Source organism: Coregonus clupeaformis, chromosome 9 (assembly GCF_020615455.1).
Source record: "Coregonus clupeaformis isolate EN_2021a chromosome 9, ASM2061545v1, whole genome shotgun sequence".
NCBI lineage: Eukaryota > Metazoa > Chordata > Actinopteri > Salmoniformes > Salmonidae > Coregonus > Coregonus clupeaformis.
Window position 1 is genome coordinate 25,341,475 of NC_059200.1, and position 26,536 is coordinate 25,368,010.

At 44.0% G+C, this 26,536-nt stretch overlaps 1 protein-coding gene across 3 annotated transcripts in view; it reads left to right on the forward strand.

Annotated features, from left to right (window-relative positions):
• fam169ab (family with sequence similarity 169 member Ab) overlaps positions 1-24,695 on the forward strand; it is a 37,852-nt gene extending 13,157 nt beyond the window's left edge. For all 3 annotated transcript variants that reach the window (XM_041886807.2, XM_041886806.2, XM_041886805.2), the window contains exons 2-13: positions 8,224-8,360; positions 8,437-8,536; positions 8,650-8,735; positions 9,487-9,658; positions 10,099-10,278; positions 10,701-10,817; positions 17,985-18,088; positions 19,357-19,399; positions 19,548-19,659; positions 19,776-19,908; positions 20,219-20,419; positions 20,610-24,695. In XM_041886807.2, the coding sequence (XP_041742741.2) occupies positions 8,226-8,360; positions 8,437-8,536; positions 8,650-8,735; positions 9,487-9,658; positions 10,099-10,278; positions 10,701-10,817; positions 17,985-18,088; positions 19,357-19,399; positions 19,548-19,659; positions 19,776-19,908; positions 20,219-20,419; positions 20,610-21,473 (2,247 nt within the window). In that variant the 5' untranslated portion in view covers positions 8,224-8,225 and the 3' untranslated portion in view covers positions 21,474-24,695. The remainder of the gene's footprint in view (positions 1-8,223; positions 8,361-8,436; positions 8,537-8,649; positions 8,736-9,486; positions 9,659-10,098; positions 10,279-10,700; positions 10,818-17,984; positions 18,089-19,356; positions 19,400-19,547; positions 19,660-19,775; positions 19,909-20,218; positions 20,420-20,609) is intronic.
• The last annotated feature ends 1,841 nt before the right edge of the window (positions 24,696-26,536 follow it).

The following is a 26,536-nucleotide window of genomic DNA, read 5'->3' on the forward strand; positions in this document are numbered from 1 at the left end:
ACTGCAACACCCAGAACCGCAGGGCTCTCCAGAGGTCTGCACAACGCATCACCAGGGGCAAACTACCTGCCCTCAAGGACACCTACAGCACCCGATGTCACAGGAAGACCAAAAAGGACAACTACCACCCGAGCCACTGCCTGTTCACCCCGCTATCATCCAGAAGGCGAGGTCAGTATGATGTGGCAAATTTGTCCTTATACTGATCAAAGAAACAAAGTATTTCAGAGTTTTTGTTGAATTAAGATAGACTTTATTACATCAGCAATAGAGCCGAGGTGGTTTGCAAAGCGTCTCCCTTTTACCTCCCTGCTCTGTTTATATAGTCATTTTCACATATATTTTAGCTTAACCCCTCCCTCTTGGGTTCTCCCACCACGTTCTCCAGTTTCCCCCTCTTGACCTCTCCGCCCACTTCCTTAGTCTATGATAGTGGCGAAATCTGACTTCCCTCCTATGTATACACAAATAACAGCCCTGTCATGTTCAGTTTGAACTCTGTTCAACCCTGGCTCACCCTGGCTTGACCTGGAGATTGATTGTTGGACATGGCAGGTCCACACTCGATCTCTCAAACATACCCAAGCCCAACTCCTCTCTCCCCTCCCGTCATGCTGCAATTAATCATGTTTAGTCTGAACTTTGTTCAACTCTGGCTCCGTTTTCAGGACTTTGTCTGAGGAGAGAGGCAAAAGGCAACAGTCTGATTTCAGTCCCTGATAAGGTAGGACAGCCGTGGATTAGGTAAGAGTGAGGAATTCGACCCGAGGTCAGATCCCCATTTCACACACACTCAAACCCAGTGAGAGGAACCAATTAAGTTATTGCATAGCAACAGAGATAAAAATCCATATTAATGTAAAAATCCACATCAATGACAGGTGCATCAAAGCTGGGACCGAGAGACTGAAAAACAGCTTCTATCTCAAGGCCATCAGACTGTTAAACAGCCATCACTAGCACAGAGAGGCTGCTGCCTACATACAGACTTGAAAGTCATTGGCCACTTTAATAAATGGAACACTAGTCACTTTAATAATGCTACTTTAATAATGTTTACATATCTTGCATTACTCGTCTCATATGTATATACTGTATTCTATACTATCTATTGCATCTTAGCCTATGCCGCTCTGACAATGACATTGCTCATCCATATATTTATATATTCTTATTCCATTCCTTTACTTAGATTTGTGTGTGTTAGATATTTGTTGTGGAACTGTTAGATATTACTTGCTAGATATTACTGCACTGTCGGAACTAGAAGCACAAGCATTTCGCTACACTCGCAATAACATCTGCTAACCATGTGTATGTGACCAATACATTTGATTTGATATGAGTAAAGGGTCTGAATACTTATGTAAATGTGATAATTCCGTTATTTTTAATACATTTGCTAAAAATTCTAAAAACCTGTTTTTGCTTTGTCATTATGGGTATTGTGTGTAGATTGATGATGGGGGAAAAAAACTATTTAATCCATTTTAGAATAAGGGTGTAATGTAACAAAATTTGGTAAAAGTCAAGGGGTCTGAATACTTTCCGAATGTACTGTATAATGTCAGAGTCATGGTTATTATGGGATAGGGGAAATTATAACATACTGTAGTTCCTCAGTTACAGCTCGTAGTGGTTTGGTCTGTCGGCAGACTTTGGAAGTGTAACCACCACAGTTTAACATAAGACTCCTATTGATTGTGTGAGAATTCAGATTGTAATCGTCTATTTCCCCTGGGCTATATGTGCAGTTATCATCACTACTACTAGTGTATCCTCTGTAGTATCCATCCGTCTGAATGGGGGTTATTCTGAAAGGGGTTATAGTAGCCCGTTGGCTGCCTGACTGCTACGTGACTCTTCCTTACATGACTCGTCTTCACTTCTGTCTCTCTTTTCTCTCGCTCGCTCGCTCTCTCGGTCTTGTTCTGTAATTTCTCTGTGTCTTTGTTGTCCTGGTAGTGTGAGGCTAACCCAGATTAGGGGAGACAGACAGCCACAGAACATCTCAGGACAGCTGGGACTGCTGCCATCTGTCTGGGACAGGGGTTTGTGTGTGTGTATTTGCATCCGGAAGAGTGTGTGTTTGCCTGTATACAAATGTGTGGTGAATTTGTGTAGCTGTGTTTGTCTGCACACCTTGAAAGAATGTGGTGTGTCTGTGGCGTATATGTGTTTGAGTCTTCAGGTCTGATAGTTGTGACCGTAACACAGAGCTGTGTGTGTGAGTGCGTGTGTGTGTGAGAGAGAGAGAGAGATAGAGATCTGGGTGCAACAGGCCCGCTTCACAGAAGAGGTGACCGCTTTCATAAGCTCTGAGGTGTGTGCGTGTGTATGCTTGGGTTCACAGAACAGGCCCTGAGCCGTACTGTAAAGTCTCCTCCGGTGGACATGGCCCCCATACTGTCTATTATAAACTGGGTTGTTCGAGTGCTGATTGGCTGAAAGCCGTGGTATATCAGTCCGTATATCACGGGTATGACAAAACATGTATTTCTCCTGTTGTAATTACATTTCGAACCAGTTTATAATAAGGCACCTCGGGGGTTTGTGGTATATGGCCAATATACCATGAATAAGGGCTGTATCCAGGCACTCCGCGTTGTGTCGTGCTTAAGAACAGCCCTTAGCCGTGTTATATTGGCCATATACCACACCCCCTCGTGCCTTATTGCTTAAATAGGAAACAGGTGAAACAGCGATGGTGGAAAGCTCTCTCTTTTTGCTCATTGTAATGGGAATTTCCAGGTGACCCAAAAGTAGATCAGTCATATCAATCAGAAAATCAATACGGTTTATTCCATGTTACAACAGGGAGATGCATACAGAACAGAAGCAGAGAAAATGTCTAACTGGCCTTCTCTGAGAAGGCCCTTATACACTGAGTGAACGAAACATTAGGAACACCTGCTCTTTCCATGACATAGACTGACCAGGTGAATCCAGGTGAAAGCTATGATCCCTTATTGATGTCACCTGTTAAATCCTCTTCAATCAGTGTAGATGAAGGGGAGGAGACAGGTTAAAGAAGGATTTTTAAGCCTTGAGACATTAGCTAGGTTTCCATCCAATTGGCGAAAGATTTTCATATGAATATTCTAAAATCCTCTTAAATAAAATATGCAAATTTTTCCGCCAAAGATGTTTCCATCAAATTGACTTGTTGTGGATTAAAGGCTGTGCGTGATGACATAGTGCACATAAAAATAACTTTTGTGGTTGAATTCCCATGTACTGAATAAAAAATACAAGTTAAATAGGTTTCCATCACATTTTTAACTCTACTGATGGTATTTGTCACAAAAAATGTTGCATTATATATTGAATGTGCCTACTCTGGTCTTTGGCAAGTGGCGTGTGCTCTAGCCAACTGCTCGCAGATACAGTGTGGTTATAGCCTACATGATGAGATCATTGTGGACAAAATAGATTTATTTTAATTTGTCAAACGTCAGCCAAGCATCGATCATCATGTCACCAGAATAAGACCCTCGATATTTATTGGAAAGGAATATCAAGCTCATCACCTTGCACTTTCACCACGCTGTGAGGTTAATCATAACTTATGCTTTCCCGAGTCGTAGTGGGAGGACTGCATAAAAGCGTTTCCACCGCAATTTCTCACATAATTAATTTTACCGACACAAACATTTGCTGTTTCCATCAGGCCTATCGTCAAATGTTTTATCCAACGTACTTTACTCTCATGAAGAGGTTATATGGAAACCTGGCTACTGTGTGTATGCCATTTCAGAGGGTGAATGGGCAAGACAAAATATTTAAGTACCTTTTGAACGGGGTATGGTAGTAGGTGCCAGGCGCACCGGTTTGAGTGTCAAGAACTGCAATGTGCTGGGATTTTCATGCTCATCAGTTTCCCGTGTGTATCAAGAATGGTCCACCACCCAAAGGACATCCAGCCAACTTAACACAACTGTGGGAAGCATTGGAGTCAAATGGGCCAGCATCCCTGTGGAACGCTTTCGACACCTTGTAGAGTCCATGCCCCGACAAATTGAGGCTGTTCTGAGGGCAAAAGGGAATATTAAGGTTTTCCTAATGTTTTGTACACTCAGTGTATATTGATCACACAGCACCGAATGTTCTGTAAACACCAGCATGGGAGGCTTGTAGGAAATAACATAAGCTGAGAATCACAGTGTCACAGATACATTATCAGTGTGCCCTCTGCTCAGTCTGGCGTCAAACTGTAACCATAACATTCAACACTGGCAGACATTTGATACTGGCAGTTTTAAACAGGTCAAAGGTAAGAACATCAGTACTTAGCTACAACATATGATTGTAGACTAACAAGTGAAAAGTACTTAACCATGTACGTTTAAGTACCATATTTAATTAACTACTGTTTATCTTCCGGCACATACAATCAATGTTTTTACATATCAATCCTGTTACATTCCCCAGCAAGAAAACCAAAATTGTCACTCAAACATAAGGGGGAACTAACAAAGTCACTGACAACAACCAAAACGAAACGGTGGGGTGTTGGTAGGGGTTCAGAAAGACACTCAAGGGGGTGTCCACTGAAAGTTCACTAGGAACAACAACTGGAACCTAAAAGACACCCACCATGAGCGCCCACTATATTTGCCCAAGAAGAGGCAAACAAAATAAAAACCCACACCAAACTTAGACAGGAAGCAAACCAAAATGGTGGCGCAAAACGAAAACAGGAATGTGTTTCTAGAAATCAAATAGGGAGAGCCAACTAAAGGTGTTGACCCTCCACATTGCTCAAGACAACTGGAGCACTGGGCCAGCCACTCTTAAATGGCCTGAGGTTTCGAGCAGGACTCCCTGCCTGTTTAATCCCACCTCTGACACCAATGGAATGAAACAGGCAGAGAGTGCGGCTCGAACCCTCAACCTTCCGGCTCGAAGCCCAGCGCGCCATCGACTATGCCACAAAAGCATGCTCCAGTGGCAGAGTCAATATCCATGCTTAAACCCAGGGTCGCTACCATATACAGTGCATTCGGAAAGTAATCAGACCCCTTGATTTTTTTCTCTCAGCATTTTGTTACGTTACAGCCTTATTCTAAAATTGATTAAATAAATAAAAAATCCTCATCAATCTACACACAATACCCCATAATGACAAAGTGAAAAGAGGTGTTTAGAAATGTTTGCAAATGTATTAAAAATAAAAACAGATACCTTATTTACATAAGTATTCAGACGCTTTGCTAAGAGAGCTCAGGTGCATCCTGTTTCCATTGATTATCCTTGTTTCTACAACTTGATTGGAGTGCACCTGTGGTAAATTCAATTGATTGGACATGATTTGGAAAGGCACACACCTGTCTATATAAGGTCCCACAGATGAGAGTGCATGTCAGAGCAAAAACTAAGCCATGAGGTGACAGGAATTGTCCGTAGAGCTCCAAGACAGGATTGTGTCGAGTCACAGATCTGGGGAAGGGTACCAAAAAATGTCTGCAGCATTGAAGGTCCCCAAGTACACAGTGGCTAACGCAATTAAATGTGGAAAAAGTCAAGAGTTCTGAATACTTTCCGAATGCACTGTATATGACATTCAGCAGACGCTTTTATCCAAAGCGACTTACTTAGTCATGCGTGCATACATCTTTTACATATGGGTGGTCCCGGGTATCGAACCCACAAGTGCCATGCTCTACCAACTGAGCTACAGAGGACCACGGATGGAAGTGGCATGTCCTATTGTAGTCCATGTTGAGGGTTCTATTGAAGTCCATGTTGAGGGTTCTATACATAGGGTGTGTTTGTAAATTCACTCTGGCTATCTACTCTGATTTCAGAGCACTCGTCTGAGTGTGCCAGAGCGCAGAATAACTGATGGATTTACGAACGCGCAACACCCGTTGAATAGGACTGGTGTCAGTAAACGTTGGCAAAACGTCAGCCAGCAGTAAACATCGGCCAGCAGCACAGTTACAGTCACCAATGCTCTAGATAACATGAAAACATCCCAACTAGCTCTGCTACAGAGAGTAAAATGGTCAGTGAGGTGTTCTCTCATTTGTGTCTGGAAGTAGCTAGCAAGCTAGCCAGTTAGCTTGGGTGCTTGACTGTCGTTGTGAGGTCAGAACGCTCTGATCAACCCAACTCCTCTGAACGCTCCAACAGTAAACCGCTCTGAATTTACAAATGGGACAATCTGACAACGCTCTGAGCGCACTCTGGCACAGCGTGAATTCACAAACAGACCCATAGGTGTTCTATAGGTCTGTTTGTTTCTTCAAGGGAGGGCAGCATTGGAAGTGTGTCACTGAAGTGTTGATTTCATGGTAACATCAGAATAGCATGGCTTTTATTGTGCAGGCCTTGTTTGATGACTGAGTCATAGAGTTGGTAAAATATCAGTTACTTTGGACATTGTGTGACTCCATTTGGATTTGATTGATTGATTGGGTTTATTTTGGGTATGGAGAGGACAAGGATGCAGAGGTCTTGCGTTGGACCTAGAGGAAAACAGAATACAGGTACAAAGTTTGGAAAGGAATCCTTTCCCGGTGTGTTCATCAATGGAAACGTATAGACATGTACAGTGGGGAGAACAAGTATTTGATACACTGCCGATTTTGCAGGTTTTCCTACTTACAAAGCATGTAGAGGTCTGTAATTTTTATCATAGGTACACTTCAACTGTGAGAGACGGAATCTAAAACAAAAATCCAGAAAATCACATTTGTATGATTTTTAAGTAATTAATTTGCATTTTATTGCATGACATAAGTATTTGATACATCAGAAAAGCAGAAGTTAATATTTGGTACAGAAACCTTTGTTTGCAATTACAGAGATCATACGTTTCCTGTAGGTCTTGACCAGGTTTGCACACACAGCAGCAGGGATTTTGGCCCACTCCTCTATACAGACCTTCTCCAGATCCTTCAGGTTTCGGGGCTGTCGCTGGGCAATACGGACTTTCAGCTCCCTCCAAAGATTTTCTATTGGGTTCAGGTCTGGAGACTGGCTAGGCCACTCCAGGACCTTGAGATGCTTTTTACGGAGCCACTCCTTAGTTGCCCTGGCTGTGTGTTTTGGGTCGTTGTCATGCTGGAAGACCCAGCCACGACTCATCTTCAATGCTCTTACTGAGGGAAGGAGGTTGTTGGCCAAGATCTCGCGATACATGGCCCCATCCATCCTCCCCTCAATACGGTGCAGTCGTCCTGTCCCCTTTGCAGAAAAGCATCCCCAAAGAATGATGTTTCCACCTCCATGTTTCACGTTTGGGATGGTGTTCTTGGGGTTGTACTCATCCTTCTTCTTCTTCCAAACACGGCGAGTGGAGTTTAGACCAAAAAGCTCTATTTTTGTCTCATCAGACCACATGACCTTCTCCCATTCCTCCTCTGGATCATCCAGATGGTCATTGGCAAACTTCAGACGGGCCTGGACATGCGCTGGCTTGAGCAGGGGGACCTTGCGTGAGCTGCAGGATTTTAATCCATGACGGCATAGTGTGTTACTAGTGGTTTTCCTTGAGACTGTGGTCCCAGCTCTCTTCAGGTCATTGACCAGGTCCTGCCGTGTAGTTCTGGGCTGATCCCTCACCTTCCTCATGATCATTGATGCCCCACGAGGTGAGATCTTGCATGGAGCCCCAGACCGAGGGTGATTGACCGTCATCTTGAACTTCTTCCATTTTCTAATAATTGCGCCAACAGTTGTTGCCTTCTCACCAAGCTGCTTGCCTATTGTCCTGTAGCCCATCCCAGCCTTGTGCAGGTCTACAATTGTATCCCTGATGTCCTTACACAGCTCTCTGGTCTTGGCCATTGTGGAGAGGTTGGAGTCTGTTTGATTGAGTGTGTGGACAGGTGTATTTTATACAGGTAATGAGTTCAAACAGGTGCAGTTAATACAGGTAATGAGTGGAGAACAGGAGGGCTTCTTAAAGAAAAACAGGTCTGTGAGAGCCGGAATTCTTACTGGTTGGTAGGCGATCAAATACATATGTCATGCAATAAAATGCAAATTAATTACTTAAAAATCATACAATGTGATTTTCTGGATTTTTGTTTTAGATTCCGTCTCACAGTTGAAGTGTACCTATGATAAAAATGACAGACCTCTACATGCTTTGTAAGTAGGAAAACCTGCAAAATCGGCAGTGTATCAAATACTTGTTCTCCCCACTGTATATTCTTTTTGGCATGATGAGTGACCCTGAACTCTGACATGTGACCCCTGACCTTTGCCCTGTAGGGATGGAGTTCCCTGTGGACGTGTTGGGGTCAGTGAGACATGAGGAGGAGGAGCAGGCAGCAGAGGGCTACATGACCGAGCTACGATACGTCAGCCCCGACAAGGCCGAGAGCTTTACCCTGCCCAGCCACAGAATGGTAGACCCACCTACAGTACTACGTGCACTGTTCGTTTAGTCGACTCTAACCCCATGTCTCTCTCGCTCTCCCTCAGATCCATATCAGTCTGTGTAATGTTGGTTTTGTTCCCATCTATGGAGGAGACCTGAAGCACAAGATTCTGGCCCTGTTCGCCCCAGAGGACCAGCTCACAGGTACAACACATCCCTCCCTCAGCACAGAAAACTAGTCTCTAGCCTAGCCTCTTGTTTGGATTCTAACCAGACATCATACTCATCTAACTCTCTCTCCTCCCTCCTCCCTCCAGCGGTAGCTCTGTTTCTGGCGGGTCAGTGGTGGTCTGTAGAGGACATCCTCAGAACCTCCGACCCCTCCAGAACCGGCCTCCTCAAGGTTCACACACTGCAACACATTCAACACAAGATGATTGTTGAGTTGACACATGGAGAAACATAAAGCTAGCACATTGAAACACACAAACACAAGGTGTCACAAACCGACTCTGTAGAGGTAGGATATTGGGTTTGTCTGTCTGGTGTGAGGAGAGGCTCAGTCTGACAGGATGTAAGGGAGGACGCACAGGATCAACATGACTGAGATCATACTAACACACACAGACACACACTACCCTGCCATGTTTATCTACCCCATGAAATGCATAATGACATTGTTCTGAACAGAATTTCAAGCTCTGCATGTCTGGTGTGTGTGTGTGTACAGTGTGTGTGTGTCAGTTTGCCCTGCAACTGGTTCTGATTAGCATGGAACAATAGAGAAACACACAGCGTGCACATGTACACACTCACACACACACACTGTTAGGAAGTGTGTTACGGTGGTATAAAACTAGGAGCGGTGTTCAGGGCCATGATCCAAACCCACAGTTAAACGTCAGTACTGTTCTGTTTGGCAGAGCTACAGAGCTGTAAAAACACTCACTTCAACATTTTAGTGGGAGGAGAAAGACTACTTATGCCATGTACTGAGCCAAGGCACTTCTGATTCGTGTGTGTCCTACTACAGCACATGTAGATTGAGCAGAGAGGAAAGTGTGTGTGTGTTTCAGGTAAGAACTTCTGAGGAGAGGTGTGTGTGTTACCTTAACATTTAGTTAAGTGACAGTCTGTATCTGCGTGTGTCCCAGGTGAGGAGTCTTGGTGAGCGGATCGTCCTGTACATTCTGAACCGTATCGTGTACCGCGTGGGTGAGATGGACAAACCTGAGGTGCCCTTCCTGTGCCACGGACAGAACCACTTCGCCAAGCTCCTCTGGAAGGATGGACACGCCATCGGTTTCTACTCTGTCAAACCCAAAGGTGAGCGGTCTTTGTCTGGTCAAACTGTCAAGTTGAGCGGTCATCTTTTGGGGGGGAGGGTGGGGTAGACGGATTACTGTTATACTATTCCAGGTATTCCTTAAAGAGGTAGGGTTTCAAGTGTCTCTGGAAGGTGGTCAGTGTACAACAGTTCATTTAATCTGTTTTTATTAGATCCACATTGAGACGGGCAGATCACCAGAATATGTTTTTCAAAATTTTTGTTTGACTTTGAAATGTTCTCAAATCGGGGAAATGTTCCAGCAATGTATTATGAATCCAGACTTAAGTTTTGAATCCGGACTTCAGATTTGATTTCTCGCAACGTATCTTGAGTTTGATTATCCTGTGTTCATATAGCATTAATCAATCATGTATCAATCAATTATAGCATACCTTCAAGACATGAACTAACAGTAAATCTCTTCCTCTCTCTCCAGACAGCTTGTGTAATGGCTTTGTGACCCAACGCTACCAGCTGCCTGTCATGGACTCCATCTTTGTCAGGAAGTGTCATCGTGGAAACAGTCATGGCCTGCAGATGCTGGAGGACTTTGTGGACTCTTTCAAAGATGACCAGCTCGGCCTGAAGTACCCTCTCTCTCTAACCATGTATAAAGGTTAGTAGTACCCTCTCTCTCTAACCATGTATAAAGGTTAGTAGTAGTACCCTCTCTCTCTAACCATGTATAAAGGTTAGTAGTAGTACCCTCTCTCTAACCATGTATAAAGGTTAGTAGTAGTACCCTCTCTCTCTAACCATGTATAAAGGTTAGTAGTAGTACCCTCTTTCTCTAACCATGTATAAAGGTTAGTAGTAGTACCCTCTCTCTCTAACCATGTATAAAGGTTAGTAGTAGTACCCACTTTCTCTAACCATGTATAAAGGTTAGTAGTAGTACCCTCTCTCTCTAACCATGTATAAAGGTTAGTAGTACCCTCTCTCTACTCATCTCTACCGTAGTCTATAACTGTACAACTTTGCAACCCATAAATAAATAAATCGGTCAATCAAAGTGTACCATCTCTCTCTGAACTGCAGTGTGTGGCCAGTATCTGTGTCGGTACCCAGCTGACCAGGACCTGCTGTGGGTGGTAGAGGGAGTGGGAGGACCCTACCAGAGAGAGAGTATGGCCAGCAAGATCAAAGCACTGAAAGGTACGGACACAGTAGCTGGAGATATATAGCGATGAACTCCCATCACCATGATCTAACACCCAAGGGCCTGTCAAGGAGGATGTGACGTTATAGGACCTTCAGATAGAAATGTGTTATGTAGAACCTATATAATTGTCTGTCATGAAGAATAGTGAATTGCGACAACAGCTCTATTCATTACATTTCTATCGCTCTGGAACCCAACTGATCCATCGGGACCTTAGCAGGATGATAGCAGTCCCGATTAGCTCTGCTGTATTTGTATTTGTATTTATTATGGATCCCCATTAGCTGCTGCCAAGGCTCTTCCTGGGGTCCAGCAAAATGAAGGCAGTTATACATTTTAAAAACATTACAATACATTCATAACAGATTTCACAACATATTAAGCCCTCAGGCCTCTACTCTACTACCACATATCTATAACACAAAATCCATGTGTACGTGTGTATATTACGTATGCTATCGTGTGTTTGTATGCATGTGTCTATGTTTGTGTTGCTTCCACTGTTCCATAAGGAGTATTTTTATCTGTTTTTTTTACTACTTGCATCAGTTACTTGATGTTGAATAGAGTTCCATGTAGTCATGGCTCTATGTAGTACTGTGCGCCTCCCATAGTCTGTTCTTGACTTGGGGACTATGAAGAGACCTCTGGTGGCATGTCTTGTGGGGTATGCATGGGTGTCCGAGCTGTGTGCCAGTAGTTCAGACAGCTCGGTGCATTCAACATGTCAATACCTCTCACAAATACAAGTAGTGATGAAGTCAATCTCTCCTCCACTTTGAGCCAGGAGAGATTGACATGCATATTATTAATGTTAGCTCTCTGTGTACATCCAAGGGACAGCTGTGCTGCCCTTTTCTGAGCCAATTGCAATTTTCCTAACTCCCTCTTTGTGGCACTTGACCACACGACTGAACAGTAGTCCAGGTGCGACAAAACTAGGGCCTGTAGGACCTGCCTTGTTGATAGTGCTGTTAAGAATGCAGAGCAGCGCTTTATTATAGACTTCTCCCCATCCTAGCTACTGTTGTATCAATATGTTTTGACCATGACAGTTTACAATCCAGGGTTACTCCAAGCAATTTAGTCTCCTCAACTTGCTAAATTCCCACATTATTCATTACAAGATTTAGTTGAGGTTTAGTAAATTATTTGTCCCAAATACAATGCTGTTAGTTTTTGAAATATTTACTTTAAAAAAACAAACATTTTAGTCATTTAGCAGACGCTCTTATCCAGAGCGAGTGCATAAATTGAGTGCATACATTTTTTCATACTGGCCCCCCGTGGGAATCGAACCCACAACCCTGGCGTTGCAAATGCCATGCTCTACCAACTGAGCTACACGGGGCCCAACTGAGCTACACAGGCTACATTTAGGGCTAACGTATTCCTTACCAGCCATTCTGAAACGAACTGCAGCTCTTTGTTAAGTGTTGCTGTCATTTCAGTTGCTGTGGTAGCTGACGTGTAGTGTTGAGTCATCCGCATACATAGGCACACTGGCTTTACTCAAAGCCAGTGGCATGTCATTAGTAAAGATTGAAAAAAGTAAGGGGCCTAGACAGCTGCCCTGGAGAATTCCTGATTCTACCTGGATTTTGTTGGAGAATCTTCCATTAAAGAACACCCTCTGTGTTCTGTTAGACAGGTAACTCTTTATCCACAATATAGCAAGGGGTGTAAAGCCATAACACATACGTTTTTCCAGCAACAGACTCTGATTGATAATGTCAAAAGCCGCACTGAAGTCTAACAAAACAGCCCCCACAATCTTTTTATCATCAATTTCTCTCAGCCAATCATCAGTCATTTGTGTAAGTGCTGTGCTTGTTGAAAGCCCTTCCCTATAAGTTTGCTGAAAGTCTGTTGTTAATTTGTTTACTGTAAAATAGCATTGTATCTGGTCAAACGATTGTTTCCCCAAAAGTTTACTAAGGGTTGGTAACAGGCTGATTGGTTGGCTATTTGAGCCTGTTAAGGGGGCGTTACTATTCATAGGTAGGGGATTAACTTTTGCTTCCCTCCAGGCCTGAGGGCACACACTTTCTAGTAGGCTTAAATTGACGATATGGCAAATAGGACTGGCAATCTGGTCCGCTATTATCCTCAGTCATTTTCCATCCAAGTTGTCAGACCCCGGTGGCTTGTCATTGTTGATCGACAATAGTAATATTTTCAACTCTTCCACATTTACTTTACGGAATTCAAAATTACAATGCATGTTTTTCATAATTTGGTCAGATATACTTGGATGTGTAGTGTCAGCGTTTGTTGCTGGCATGTCATGCCTACATTTGCTAATCTTGCCAATGAAAAAATCATTAAAGTAGTTGGCAATATCAGTGAGTTTTGTGATGAATGAGCCATCTGATTCAATGAATGATGGAGCGGAGTTTGCCTTTTTGCCCAAAATTTCATTTAAGGTGCTCCAAAGCTTTTTACTATCATTCTTTGTCATTTATCTTTGTTTCATAGTGTAGTTTCTCCTTCTTTTCATTCATTTTAGTCACATGATTTCTTAATTTGCAGTACGTTTGCCAATCGGTTGTTCAGCCAGACCTATTTGCCATCTCTTTTGCCTCATCCCTCTCAACCATACCATTTTTCAATTCCTCATCAATCCACAGGGATTTAACAGTTTTTACAGTCATTTTCTTAATGGGTGCATGCTTATTAGTAACTGGGATAAGCAATTTCATAAATGTGTCAAGTGCAGCGTCTGGTTGCTCGTCATTACACACCACAGACCAACAAATATTCTTCACATCAAAAACATAGGAATCACTACAAAACTTATTGTGTGACCTCTTATACACAATATTAGGCCCAGCCTTTGGAACTTTGGTTTTCCTAGAAATGGCTACTATATTGTGATCACTACAGCCGATGGATTTGGATACTGCTTTCAAATTAATTTCTGCAGCATTAGTAAAGATATGATCAATACATGTTGACGATTTCGTTCCTGTACTGTTTGTAACTACCCTGGTAGGTTGATTGATAACCTGAAGCTTTCTCTTGAGTGGGCTGCCTGATGAAAGCCAGTCGATATTTAAATCACCCAGAAAGTATACCTCTCTATTGATATCACATATATTATCAAGCATTTCACACGTTATCCAGATACTGACTGTTAGCACTTGGTGGTCTATAGCAGCTTCTCACCAGAATGGGCTTTAGGTGAGGCAGGTGAACCTGTAGCCATATTACTTCAACAGTATTTAACATGAGATCCTCTCTAAGCTTTACAGGAATGTGGTTCTGAATATAGACCGCAACACTGCCCCCGGTGGCATTTGTCTTTTCTGTAAATGTTATAACCTTGTATTGCTACCACTGTATCATCAAAGGGATTATATACAGTGAGGGAAAAAAGTATTTGATCCCCTGCTGATTTTGTACGTTTGCCCACTGACAAAGAAATGATCAGTCTATAATTTCAATGGTAGGTTTATTTGAACAGTGAGAGACAGAATAACAACAAAATAATCCAGAAAAACGCATGTCAAAAATGTTATAAATTGATTTGCATTTTAATGAGGGAAATAAGTATTTGACCCCCTCTCAATCAGAAATATTTCTGGCTACCAGGTGTCTTTTTATACAGGTAACAAGCTGAGATTAGGAGCAAACTCTTAAAGGGAGTGCTCCAAATCTCAGTTTGTAACCTGTATAAAAGACACCTGTCCACAGAAGCAATCAATCAATCAGATTCCAAACTCTCCACCATGGCCAAGACCAAAGAGCTCTCCAAGGATGTCAGGGACAAGATTGTAGACATACACAAGGCTGGAATGGGCTACAAGACCATCGGCAAGCAGCTTGGTGAGAAGGTGACAACAGTTGGTGCGATTATTCGCAAATGGAAGAAACACAAAATAACTGTCAATCTCCCTCGACCATGCAAGATCTCACCTCGTGGAGTTGCAATGATCATGAGAACGGTGAGGAATCAGCCCAGAACTACACAGAAGGAGCTTGTCAATGATCTCAAGGCAGCTGGGACCATAGTCACCAAGAAAACAATTGGTAACACACTACGCCGTGAAGGACTGAAATCCTGCAGCACCCGCAAGGTCCCCCTGCTCAAGAAAGCACATATACATGCCCGTCTGAAATTTGCCAATGAACATCTGAATGATTCAGAAGAGAACTGGGTGAAAGTGTTGTGGTCAGATGAGACCAAAATGGAGCTCTTTGGCATCAACTCAACTCGCCGTGTTTGGAGGAGGAGGAATGCTGCCTATGACCCCAAGAACACCATCCCCACCGTCGAACATGGAGGTGGCTTTGGGGGTGTTTTTCTGCTAAGGGGACAGGACAACTTCACCGCATCAAAGGGATGATGGACGGGGCCATGTACCGTCAAATCTTGGGTGAGAACCTCCTTCCCTCAGCCAGGGCATTGAAAATGGGTTGTGGATGGGTATTCCAGCATGACAATGACCCAAAACACACGGCCAAGGCAACAAAGGAGTGGCTCAAGAAGAAGCACATTAAGGTCCTGGAGTGGCCTAGCCAGTCTCCAGACCTTAATCCCATAGAAAATCTGTGGAGGGAGCTGAAGGTTCGAGTTGCCAAACATCAGCCTCGAAACCTTAATGACTTGGAGAAGATCTGCAAAGAGGAGTGGTCAAAATCCCTCCTGAGATGTGTGCAAACCTGGTGGCCAACTACAAGAAACGTCTGACCTCTGTGATTACCAACAAGGGTTTGCCACCAAGTACTAAGTCATGTTTTGCAGAGGGGCCAAATACTTATTTCCCTCATTAAAATGCAAATCAATTTATAACATTTTTTACATGCGTTTTTCTGGATGTTTTTGTTGTTATTCTGTCTCTCACTGTTCAAATAAACCTACCATTAAAATGATAGACTGATCATTTCTTTGTCAGTGGGCAAACGTACAAAATCAGCTGGGGATCAAATACTTTTTTCCCTCACTGTAAGTGAGTTTCAGAGAATGTCAGAATATGAATATCATCTGTTACTAGCAAATTATTGATTTCATGAACCTTGTTTCTTAAGCTACATATGTTAACGTGGGCTATTTTTAACACTTTTCTGGGATGCTTGATTATTTTTCTTGCTTTACTGGGAAGCTTAGCAGAGGTAGACATACCCTGGTTATTTTTATTAGTGCAGGGTGTGCTGCACACAGTGGACTTCCTGCTAGGGCACACCACCTCATTGCTAACAGTATTACTCTGGTTCATAGGCATATGATTACTGAATAGAATAGCTGCAGGATCAGTCAGCAGAGGCATTCCTGGCAGAAAGGGGAACATAAATTAGGTTATTTACATTGTGTCTTCCAACGCCCCTAGGATAATGTACATTTGCTGAATCATTATGACAACTCAGCGACACAATGGTAGGGATTAAATGAGCTGGACTTGGGTCATTGATAAGTCATTGTCTCAACGCAGCCTTATAATGCTGTGAAAGGATCCAGGAACCCACATTTATTTTGGTGGATCCCATCCTCCTTATAATATGAGCTTTGTTTCCAGAAGGTATCAAAATTGTCAATAAATGTTACACCCACAGAGCTGCAATAGTCTCATAGCCAAAAAGTCTGCTGAACCGTTCAATGCCACGATTTAGGGAGGGCAGAGGGACAGATATTATGGGGCGTTTGTTGGTGTCAAGTAGAGACCCAATCAGTTCTTTAAAATCCATCTTCAGCTGTTCTGAGCTTTCCTTCATAATGTCATTTGACCCCACATATGAACCATGACAGTATCAGCCCCTGGTGACTGACGCACAGCCTCGGGAAGCAACCTGGTGATATCCTGAACTTTTGCCCCAGGAAAACACAAAGTCTTTGCCCCAGGTACAGATATATGCCTCCCGTGTCTCGAAGCAGATTGCGAGGCCAGAGCCACAGAACTCACCTGAGAAGAGGGCTGCTGTGACGCCAGCTGCGTGCAGGCCACAACCGCCAAAGGGACAGAGCTCTGATCCAGAGAGCACTGCCCAGCGGAGGGGGGCCGCGTTGGTCCAGGCTGTGCCCAGGCAGTTGATTGACTAGGACAGGGAGAGGTAGCTGGAGGGTCATCCACAGCCATGGAGGGAACACCCAAGCCCCCGGCAGAAGACAGCTGGTACAGGGGCTCAAAGCGATTTGAAAGTCTTAAGTCCGGTCGCGGGGGAAGAAGGCAGGCGCGCCAAGAACGATTATTCTACTTCTTTCTGGTTCCGACACGCATCCATTTACGCTCACCTGGTGTCGAACAGTGAGCAGCCATTTTCTGGTTCAAGCTGGTAGAGGGGTGCAGTGGCGGAAATTGATCATAGTCCAGGAAGGTCCCATTATGATCCTCTTGGATGTTTTGATAGGAAGCATTTAAATATGCCGATAGTCTCAGAATCCTTATTCAGTTCAAGGCGCATGGTCAAATTTGTTCATTTCTTCATGAAGAGTAATAATCCTTTCTTTAGCTGCATCGAGTTCAATAAATTTTTCACAAATGAAGGTATCCATCTGACCTTTTCCCGTGACAACGATGAACATTTAGCATATTATACATGTAATAGCTTGCGAGTCCCCAGCAGATTCGAATGAGTTTTCACTGCTGCACGCCGACAGTCCAAGGGAACAAACATTTCCCGGCTCCGCCGGGGACTTTGATGCTCCCTCCATGGCCGCGGACGCCCCCACCAGCCCCCCGCACAACTGTGTTGTTGTCTGTCTCTCGTTGAATGTGAGAGCGAGAGAGAAGCGCAGGATGTCTGGGTCAGTTATCAGTGACAGGTCACCAACTGTTCCTTTCTACTCACCGGCACGGCTGAGTGTATGTGTTCAGTGTAGCCTCTCAGAGCTGTGTCAGGCGTGTCCCCAGTGTCTGTAGTCGTGGGGGATACAAAACATACAATTGCAGCATTTACTGGCCAACAATTGGAGTCACACTCACACGCTGGAAATAAGCACTTTCCTTTAGTAGTTCTATAGAGAGCGTTGTATGAGTTGAGCTCTTTGCAGCCTGGCTCGGTTGGTGGTATCCAGGTACTAACGTTTCCAGGGGGAAAAGTTGAATGGAAAAAGTAGAGTGAGGAATAAGATGTGGGGACTTGGTGACATCAGACAGACGGTGGCTAGACTCACATGACTGGTAGCTAATTGACTTATGATTGTTGTGCTGATTCCCATAAAGTGGTGCTCCATGCGGTGACTGCTAATGGAGACAACCAAGCAGCCTCTCTGGACAGCACAGACGTCAACATGGAAGAGGGCTCAGACAACTGTCTGGACATCACCGTATGTCTCTGTCTCTCTCTCGCTCTCTCTCTCTCTCTCTCTCTCTGTCTGTGTCTCTGCTGTCTCTGTCTCTGTGTGTGTGTGTGTGTGTATTAGCTGTCTCTGTATCTGCCGTGTCTCTCTGTCTCTCTCTCTGTGTGTCTCTCTCTCTGTATCTGCCGTGTCTCTCTGTCTCTCTCTCTGTGTGTCTCTCTCTGTATCTGCCGTGTCTCTCTGTGTGTCTCTCTCTCTGTATCTGCCGTGTCTCTCTGTCTCTCTCTCTGTGTGTCTCTCTCTGTATCTGCCGTGTCTCTCTGTGTGTCTCTCTCTCTGTATCTGCCGTGTCTCTCTGTCTCTCTCTCTCTCTCTCTCTGTATCTGCCGTGTCTCTCTGTTTCTCTCTCTCTCTGTATCTGCCGTGACTCTCTCTGTCTCTCTCTCTGTGTCTCTCTCTCTGTATCTGCCGTGTCTCTCTGTGTGTCTCTCTCTGTATCTGCTGTGTCTCTCTGTCTCTCTCTCTCTCTCTCTCTCTCTGTCTGTGTCTCTGCTGTCTCTGTGTGTGTGTGTGTGTGTGTGTGTGTGTATTAGCTGTCTCTGTATCTGCCGTGTCTCTCTGTCTCTCTCTCTGTGTGTCTCTCTCTCTGTATCTGCCGTGTCTCTCTGTCTCTCTCTCTGTGTGTCTCTCTCTCTGTATCTGCCGTGTCTCTCTGTTTCTCTCTCTCTCTGTATCTGCCGTGACTCTCTCTGTCTCTCTCTCTGTATCTGCCTTGTCTCTCTGTTTCTCTCTCTCTCTGTATCTGCCGTGACTCTCTCTGTCTCTCTCTCTGTGTCTCTCTCTCTGTATCTGCCGTGTCTCTCTGTGTGTCTCTCTCTCTGTATCTGCCGTGTCTCTCTGTGTGTCTCTCTCTCTCTGTATCTGCCGTGTCTCTCTGTCTCTCTCTCTCTGTCTCTCTGTCTGTATCTGCCGTGTCTCTCTGTTTCTCTCTCTCTCTGTATCTGCCGTGACTCTCTCTGTCTCTCTCTCTGTGTCTGCCGTGTCTCTCTATTTATCCAACTTTGCCTCTCACTCTTGTTTGTCTTTCTTTCCATTTGTTCTCTCTCCTCCTTTGCTTTGTGTTCTGTTTTTGGGTCTCCTCAGTCTCTCGTCTCCTGAACAGCTATTTGGATGTATTTGTTGTTGTTTATAGTTTAAGAATATCCTCAAACCTCAGATTTAAGTTCTGTAGTGTAGGGACAATATAATCAAGTAATGAGGAGTTAATATGGTATTGATGTCTTCTTGTTTTCTAGGAGGATGTTTTGGTGGTGAATAAGCCTCTCAAGTTAATAAAAGGTAAGTAGCTCAGAGAAATCTTAAGGAGCTCCATGGCATCCTGAAATGAATAACTATGAGAAAAATGTTGGCGTTTCTGAGTACATAAAATGCTATCTTTTGTGTGAATACACATTGGAATGAAAATGGCTACTCTCTCTCTCTCTAGCCATGGAGGGCACACCATTATCAACGCGTACCAGGAGTAGTGGACATAAAAAGCGTGGCAGAGAAGAGATGGAAGACTCTGAGGAGGAGAGCCTGCCTCTGAAGATGAGCAGGTTAGACAAGGAGTCTCAGTGAAATAGAAGCATCCATCAAAGTATTAATGAAATGTAAGTACGAAAGCTTCCCATTGGCTGAAAATCATAATACCTCTGGTTTACTGTGTCTTCAGATTGGAGGAGGCGGAGCCCACCACTACGGCTGTAGAGGGAGGAGAGGAGGAGGAAGGAAGAGAGGGGGGTGAGATGGAGGAGTCTGGAGAGGCAGAGGCTGCTGTGGCCCCTGTAGAGGAGGCCAAAGCTCAGGTGAGAGGATGAGGGAGGTGATTAAGATGAATACAGCATTAGAAAACAACAGTTCATTTGGCTGTTCTGGGTTGCTTGTCATCATTCTGTTATGTTACTATGGTTACTGTTAGCGAATAACCAGTCACTATCATAGCGTATTTAACACTTGTTGGGCTAGGAATCACACCCTATTCCTTATGGGCCCTGGTCAAAAGTAGTGCACTTTATAGTTAATAAGGTGCCATTTCAGACACAGCCACTGCATAGAGTGTATGGTTAATCAGTAAAAGGAGGCGTTGACCATTGGTTGTGGCTTTTCTCTCCTCAGGAGGCTGAGGAGGTGAAAGGAGAACTGACTGATGACCAGGGAGAGGAGGATGAGGAGGTGCAGGAGGGAGTGGAGGTGGAGGGAGAGGTTGCCCTACAGGAGCCCGATGCTGTGCTGGAGAACGGAACAACAGAGGAAGATGTGGAAATGAAGGAAGAAGAGGGGGAGGAGGCGAAAGAGGAAGACTCCATTGAGGCTAAAGTATGTGTTTCAGTGCCTCAGTTGGAATGTGTTAAATGGGTACATTATTGGAGCAAGGGGGTCACAGATGAGACAATTGTTGGAAAGTTCCTATTTGTACTGTGGACATGTTTCTACAGTACGTGTCAAAGAGAATTGGGGAATATGTTTTTCACCACTGCACTTTTTTCTCTCTTTTTGTCCTCTGCAGGACACCGTAGATGCAGCTTCTGTGGCATCAGAGGAATTGGCTGAGACGGAAGCTGTGGTGGAGAAGGAAGTGGAGAAGGAGGCTCCTCTCCTGTTAGTAGAAGAACCAGCCTCTGCTACAGAGAAGGCCCCCTCGCCTGCAGAGCCAGCCTCAGCAGAGTCCTCCATCTCTGGGGAGGTGAGTGAGGAGGCAGGGGGCGAACCTCCAGCACCTTCAGAGGAGGCTGTAGCTACACCAATGGAAGAAGGAGAGGAGCTAGAGGGAGAAAAGGAGGAGGAGGCGGAGAAAGCAGTGGAGGAAGACGAGAAATCCATGGAGGAGGCCAGCACAGTGGACAGCAGTAGCCAGGAAACGGTGGTCCAGGTGGGGGTAGCAGCCCTGTCCTACCAGCCTCTGGAGGAAGAAGAGAACCAGCCTCTCGCAGAGGAGGAGGCGAAGGAAGAGGTCATGGTCAAAGAGGACAAAAAGAAAGAGGTAGAAGAGATGGAGAACGTTTCAACCACAGAGGATGAGAAAGAGGAGGTGGAGAGTGAGAGCTCAGACGAGGGTGGCGAGGGTAAGGTCCTTTGGAGGAGAGGTAGCGGCAGTGGCCAAGCGGCCCCTAAACGTAAATCTAAGAGACTGAGCAGAGTGGTCATGGAGCCCGAGGAGCAGGACACAGAGCAGCCGGAGGTCACGGAGGAAGAGGAGGAGAAAGCAACAACGACGGAGGAGGAAGAGGGGGCTGTAGAGAAGAGCTTGGCTGAGGAAGAGGAGGAGGAAGAGGAGCAGCCGCCAGTGATTGACCAGAGGGCATTGAGGAGGAAGAGCCGACAGGTCCAGACTCCAAAGAAAGCCAAAGGGAAACGAAGCATCAAGATATAAACACACATCAGCAGGCGTTGCATATATAAACACACACACACACACACACACACACACACACACAAAAAACACATGTTTAGAGGTGTGCGGTAAGGGATGTTTTCTACCTGGTTTTAGGGTTTGTAAGGCATCTAAAGTTCACTTGTATTATCTCTGTACGAGGTTGTTTAGATGTTTACTTTAGGTCTTTTTTGTTGTACATGAATACTCAAAACTCGCTGTTGCAATAAGTCAATGTGAAGACTTTTAATGTTCAGATGTGATTTTATTATTGTTTTTACTGCCTTGTTCTTTAGGTACTGACTGAGATTGAGTTTCACAGGCCTGTTGTGGTGGTTTGAAGGTGATTTCCATGTTCTCCTATAGCCTGGTCCTACACTGGGTCTGTGACTGTTGCATTTATACTATTTATACTATTTAAATAGTTTGGGTTGAAATGCACCTCTTAGTTCGGAGTTCTTGCAGGAGTTATTTTATAAAAAAGTAATTGAAGTTCTGTTCCAATGAAAGCCAGCGGACCCAGTTGCTCTCGAAGACCAGGTTTTGCTACACCCCCTGTTTAATGACGACCAGTAACTTGTATTAAGGAATGAAACGTTCCAAAAATACCTGGAGTTTTCTCCGTGTTGCACACCACATAGCTGTCTTATCTCTTGGAGTGATGAGAGTATTGTTTTCGGATGTGCTGAAATACTTTTTATTTAGAAAAAGCTGTGAATGAACGTCAATTATAATATTTAGTTTGCACGGCACAGACACACACACACATGCACACAAAAACATGTATACCCAGTAACTGAATTTTGAATAGGAAAAATAGATTTGGTCATTATTAATCTTGCCCAAGTATAATTCAAGATTATAATTTATACTTTATCTTATAATTAATAGCATGTTTAATTGCAAGTGTATTGGATATAAGCATAAAAGATGTATATTACAATAACTAGATGATAGCAGAATTCTGAAGTGAATGTGACTCTATATACCAGTGATATGTTTTATATACACAGTTGTATAATGGCACAACATTCACTGTTTAGAAACGAACATTTGCTACCCAAGTTTAGTTATTTCCCGCGTGAATTTGATGCTGTCATTGACAATGTCGGTTCACTAGTAGAGGATACATTGAGCAAAGATGTGAAGCAGAATCCATCAATGGGCTGTTGATGTACCATGGATATGGGTCAATATATAGAACGTACACTTGGGCCGTATTCAATAAGCACCAAACGGAAGAAAACAACCTTAAACAGGGAGCGACTACCTTAAAGTGGTTTTTGTTTTCCTTTACAAAACGTTTTGCGACAGTGTGCAGTGATGAATATGACCTGTGTTGAGGGATGGCATTCCCCAGTGTTTGAGATGGTTCTTGCCAGTTGCATTGACTGTAAAGGTGCTTTCCTCTGTATGGAAGGAAACCTGTTATAGATTTGGCAGATCGTGTCAATGCAACTGTTGGATGTTATCCATAGAAATAGAATATAGGGATTCCCCTTTCTATAAATTATATTTCTATGATGTAAACTTCCTTGATTTCAGAATGACAAACTCTTTCACAGATGGTGTTTTTAGTGGATGAGTTGGGTGTCTCCCTACTACCCAATATCAGTAAAGCTGCCACTATTTATCCATTGTTAGTCTATTGCCTGTATAACATATTTGTAAAAGGCAAAGTATATCTCTATTAGTATGACTGCTGTTTGTTAGCTATAGCTGTGTCCAGGCAGGTCATGTAAAATACTAAAAAGAAGCTACATCGTAAAACACCTGGTGGATCTCAATAGTCTACAGGGGTTTCCTCTCCTTCATCTGCACTGATCTGAAAACTAGGGATAAGTTAAAGCAATATGGCAGAAACCTACCTGGGGATTTTCCAGATCAGTGCAGGTGAAGGAAGGAGACGAGTAGAGGATGCCACTCTAGACTGTTGAGATGCACCCCATGTGTTGATTGTGTAAATACCAGTTGTTTCAACCACTACTACACTTGTGGGTTGATTCCTTTACGTATATTGCTATCATCTACCTGCTGATACTCTGACCCTGGTCCCCCTAAATGTGAATAAAGGCTTATTATGATGTCTTAACTCAGATATATGGAATGTTACACAGCCATGTTAGTTCTGGTTGTTTTCTGTTTGAATGTGTTCTGGATATAAGGAAACACCAGAGGGAGCCAGAGGAGGAGTCATTGAGCTGCATTTAGTATAGTATGGCCTGGATTACCGTTTTTCAGATCTTGGTGGTGCTCACATTCTGCCTCAGTTGGCTGCTGTGGTCCCACGGTCTTCTGTGTCTATGGTGGTTTTATACAGGCTTCCTAGATATCTGTCTGACTGGGTTTGTGCTGGGGCGAGCTGAAAACTAAGGCTGGCTTACCCCAGGGCTGTGTTCAGTGAGGTGCGATGTTACAGAAGGTTAAGATTGAAAGATATTATGTTAGCTGGGTATAAGACACGCCTGTCTGCAATGTTCAGAATGTGGCATCTTCCTGAACGTACCCTTATACTCTAAATCTTATTGACCTCATTCACAACCAATAGCCAGAATATGGCAGGCTTTAGTCTGGCTGCGTTCCAAATGGAAAATTATTCCCTATATAGTGCACTATAAAGGGAACAGGGTGCCATTTAGGATACACTTATGTTTGTTCTGTTGAATGTTTTCAGTGATCAGTTTGTGGTTGGAGAGATGGACAGTTTGTGTTGACACCAATGTTAGTCACGTCTGCTATGGGAGTGGTTTCGTATCAGGGTCTGATTCAGTATGAGAACTTATGCACTCACTAACTGTAAGTTGCTCTGGATAACAGATAACAGCGTCTGCTAAATTACTAAACATTTGAAAAAATCAGGGACTGATTCGGTTTAAAATCAGTCAATTCAGGAGAAGAATCGAAATGAAATTAATGAATGGAATGTTTATTTTCCTATGATTTCGAAAGAAAGAAAAATGTGTGCTTTTTTGAATGATCCCTGTCTATGCAAGGGACCTTTTTCTCCAGTGAGTTTTATTTTTTAACTAATTTAGATTTAAACTAATTCCTGCATCTTGTCACTTTGACATAATCTGCCTCTTGTGATGTTACTGGGCCATTACTATTGGTTTCTCAGCTGTTTTAGTATGGACTACTGTTTATCTTATTATTAATATATCTTATCTTTCAATCTATGATTTCCTTGTAGTTAATAAAAAAACGTATTTTTTTCTGAGATTACACTTTTGTATTTATTTGGTGTGTATCTAGCAGCCTGAGTGGACCTCAGCCTTACCTTTCCCCCTTCCTCCTTACTTTTTTAGCTTATTTTATTATATCAGTGTAATGGCTGGAATGGAATTAATGGAACCGAGTCAAACGTTGGTTTCCATATGTTTGATCTGTTTGACTCCGTTCCATTTATTCCATCTCAGCCATTACACTGAGCCCATCATCCTATAGCTCCTCCCACCTCCTTCCACTGATTTTATTATATCTGTATATCAAGTAAACCTTGTAGAAAGGCGCGCGTGTGTACAAATCTGTGTGTGGCGGCTCCAGATCTGCCTTGTGCCTCCAACGCTACAGGGACATCTCTCTAGGTGATCTCAACTCCGCTGCCTCTCCACACAGCCTGTCATATTCCCCATTGGAGAATAGCCTTCTGTCTGTGTGTGTTTGCCATCAGATAAGCCCAGCAGAGCCTTATCGTCAGCTGTCTAGAGTGCCGCAACGAGAGGGATGTGCGTGTGTGTGCGCGAGCCAGGCTGCAGGTCTTCTATGTAGCCGTTTGTTCTGTTTATGTGTTCCTGCCTCGCCTCGCCTCGCCTATCCTCTACCCCTCTTCCCTCTCTCCCAGCCTCTCTCTCTCCATTGATGGTGTGGTGTGTATAATTGATGGTACCATATTGCTGTGGTGTAGCTGGTTTAATGGGGCTTGACACAGCAAGGGAAAGCTGCATGCAGCCAGGGAGGGGACTTAACCCTTTCACCTACCACTCTGTACACACACACATACCCAGACGTATACACACAGTATATACACACATATACTCACTCACACACACACACACATACACAGGCACCCATGATGGTAGTGACATCAATGTGTTGATTACTAATACTGTTATCAGTGGACAGAAAAATATAGAGGCCCCCCACTCTTTCTGACTCGAAGGGAACACCGATAGTTTTAGCAAGGCAGCGTTAGCTATTGCCTACTGTTTTGCTCGACTGAGTCTGTGTCTGACAAAGGTAAATGACTAGCGGTGTTTCCCAACCCGCTGTGAGGGTCTCAGCTGTAGTTCCTGCTCTGACCAGAAGGGGCCAGTATAGTTCCAATGTCCCACAACAGCCCATTGGTTACTTAGCTTGGCTTCCCTCAGGCATCCACTCTGGCATTCAATGTGCTTATTTTGTTTTGTGTGGATTTCTCTGGCCTAGGACACACACGTGCATGCACCATTAATCAATTGAGGCAATACAATTATGCTATTGTGTGAGACAAGGAAACAGAGCTTTGGAGAATGAGTGAGTCAAAACTAGGATCATTAATGTCTGTGCACACACACGCTCTTTCTCTCGTACGCTCTCTCTCTCCTAACTGTTCCCAGGTGACAGAGAGACTAGGCAGAGGCACTATTTTAAGAGCTGCTATCACACCACTCCTGTTTTACCCCCATCACCTACTTTCTCTCTTCTGTCTCTGGTGGATATATATTTTTTGCCTTCTCTCTTTACCATCCTCGCTTGCTCTCTCCCTCTCCCTCCCTGGTATTGTTCTCACCACTGTGCTGTTTATTCTTTGTCCACATCTTCTCTGTAGGTTTTTTTCTCTCTCTCTCTCTCTCTCTCTCTCTCTCTCTCTAACGCCCTCCTTCCCCTCTCTAACGCCCTCCTTCCCCTCTCTAACGCCCTCCTTGCCAGGCAGCCAGTAGATTGGCTGCTTCCTGCACGTGCCAAGTAGAGCTCTTATCAGTGAGTGAGTGCTGATTGTTGCGCTGTCTCTCATTGTGACTGGCAGTTCAGGCTCGCACGCTGAAATGGCTGATTTGGTGAATGTTTACATTAACTGTCTTGAC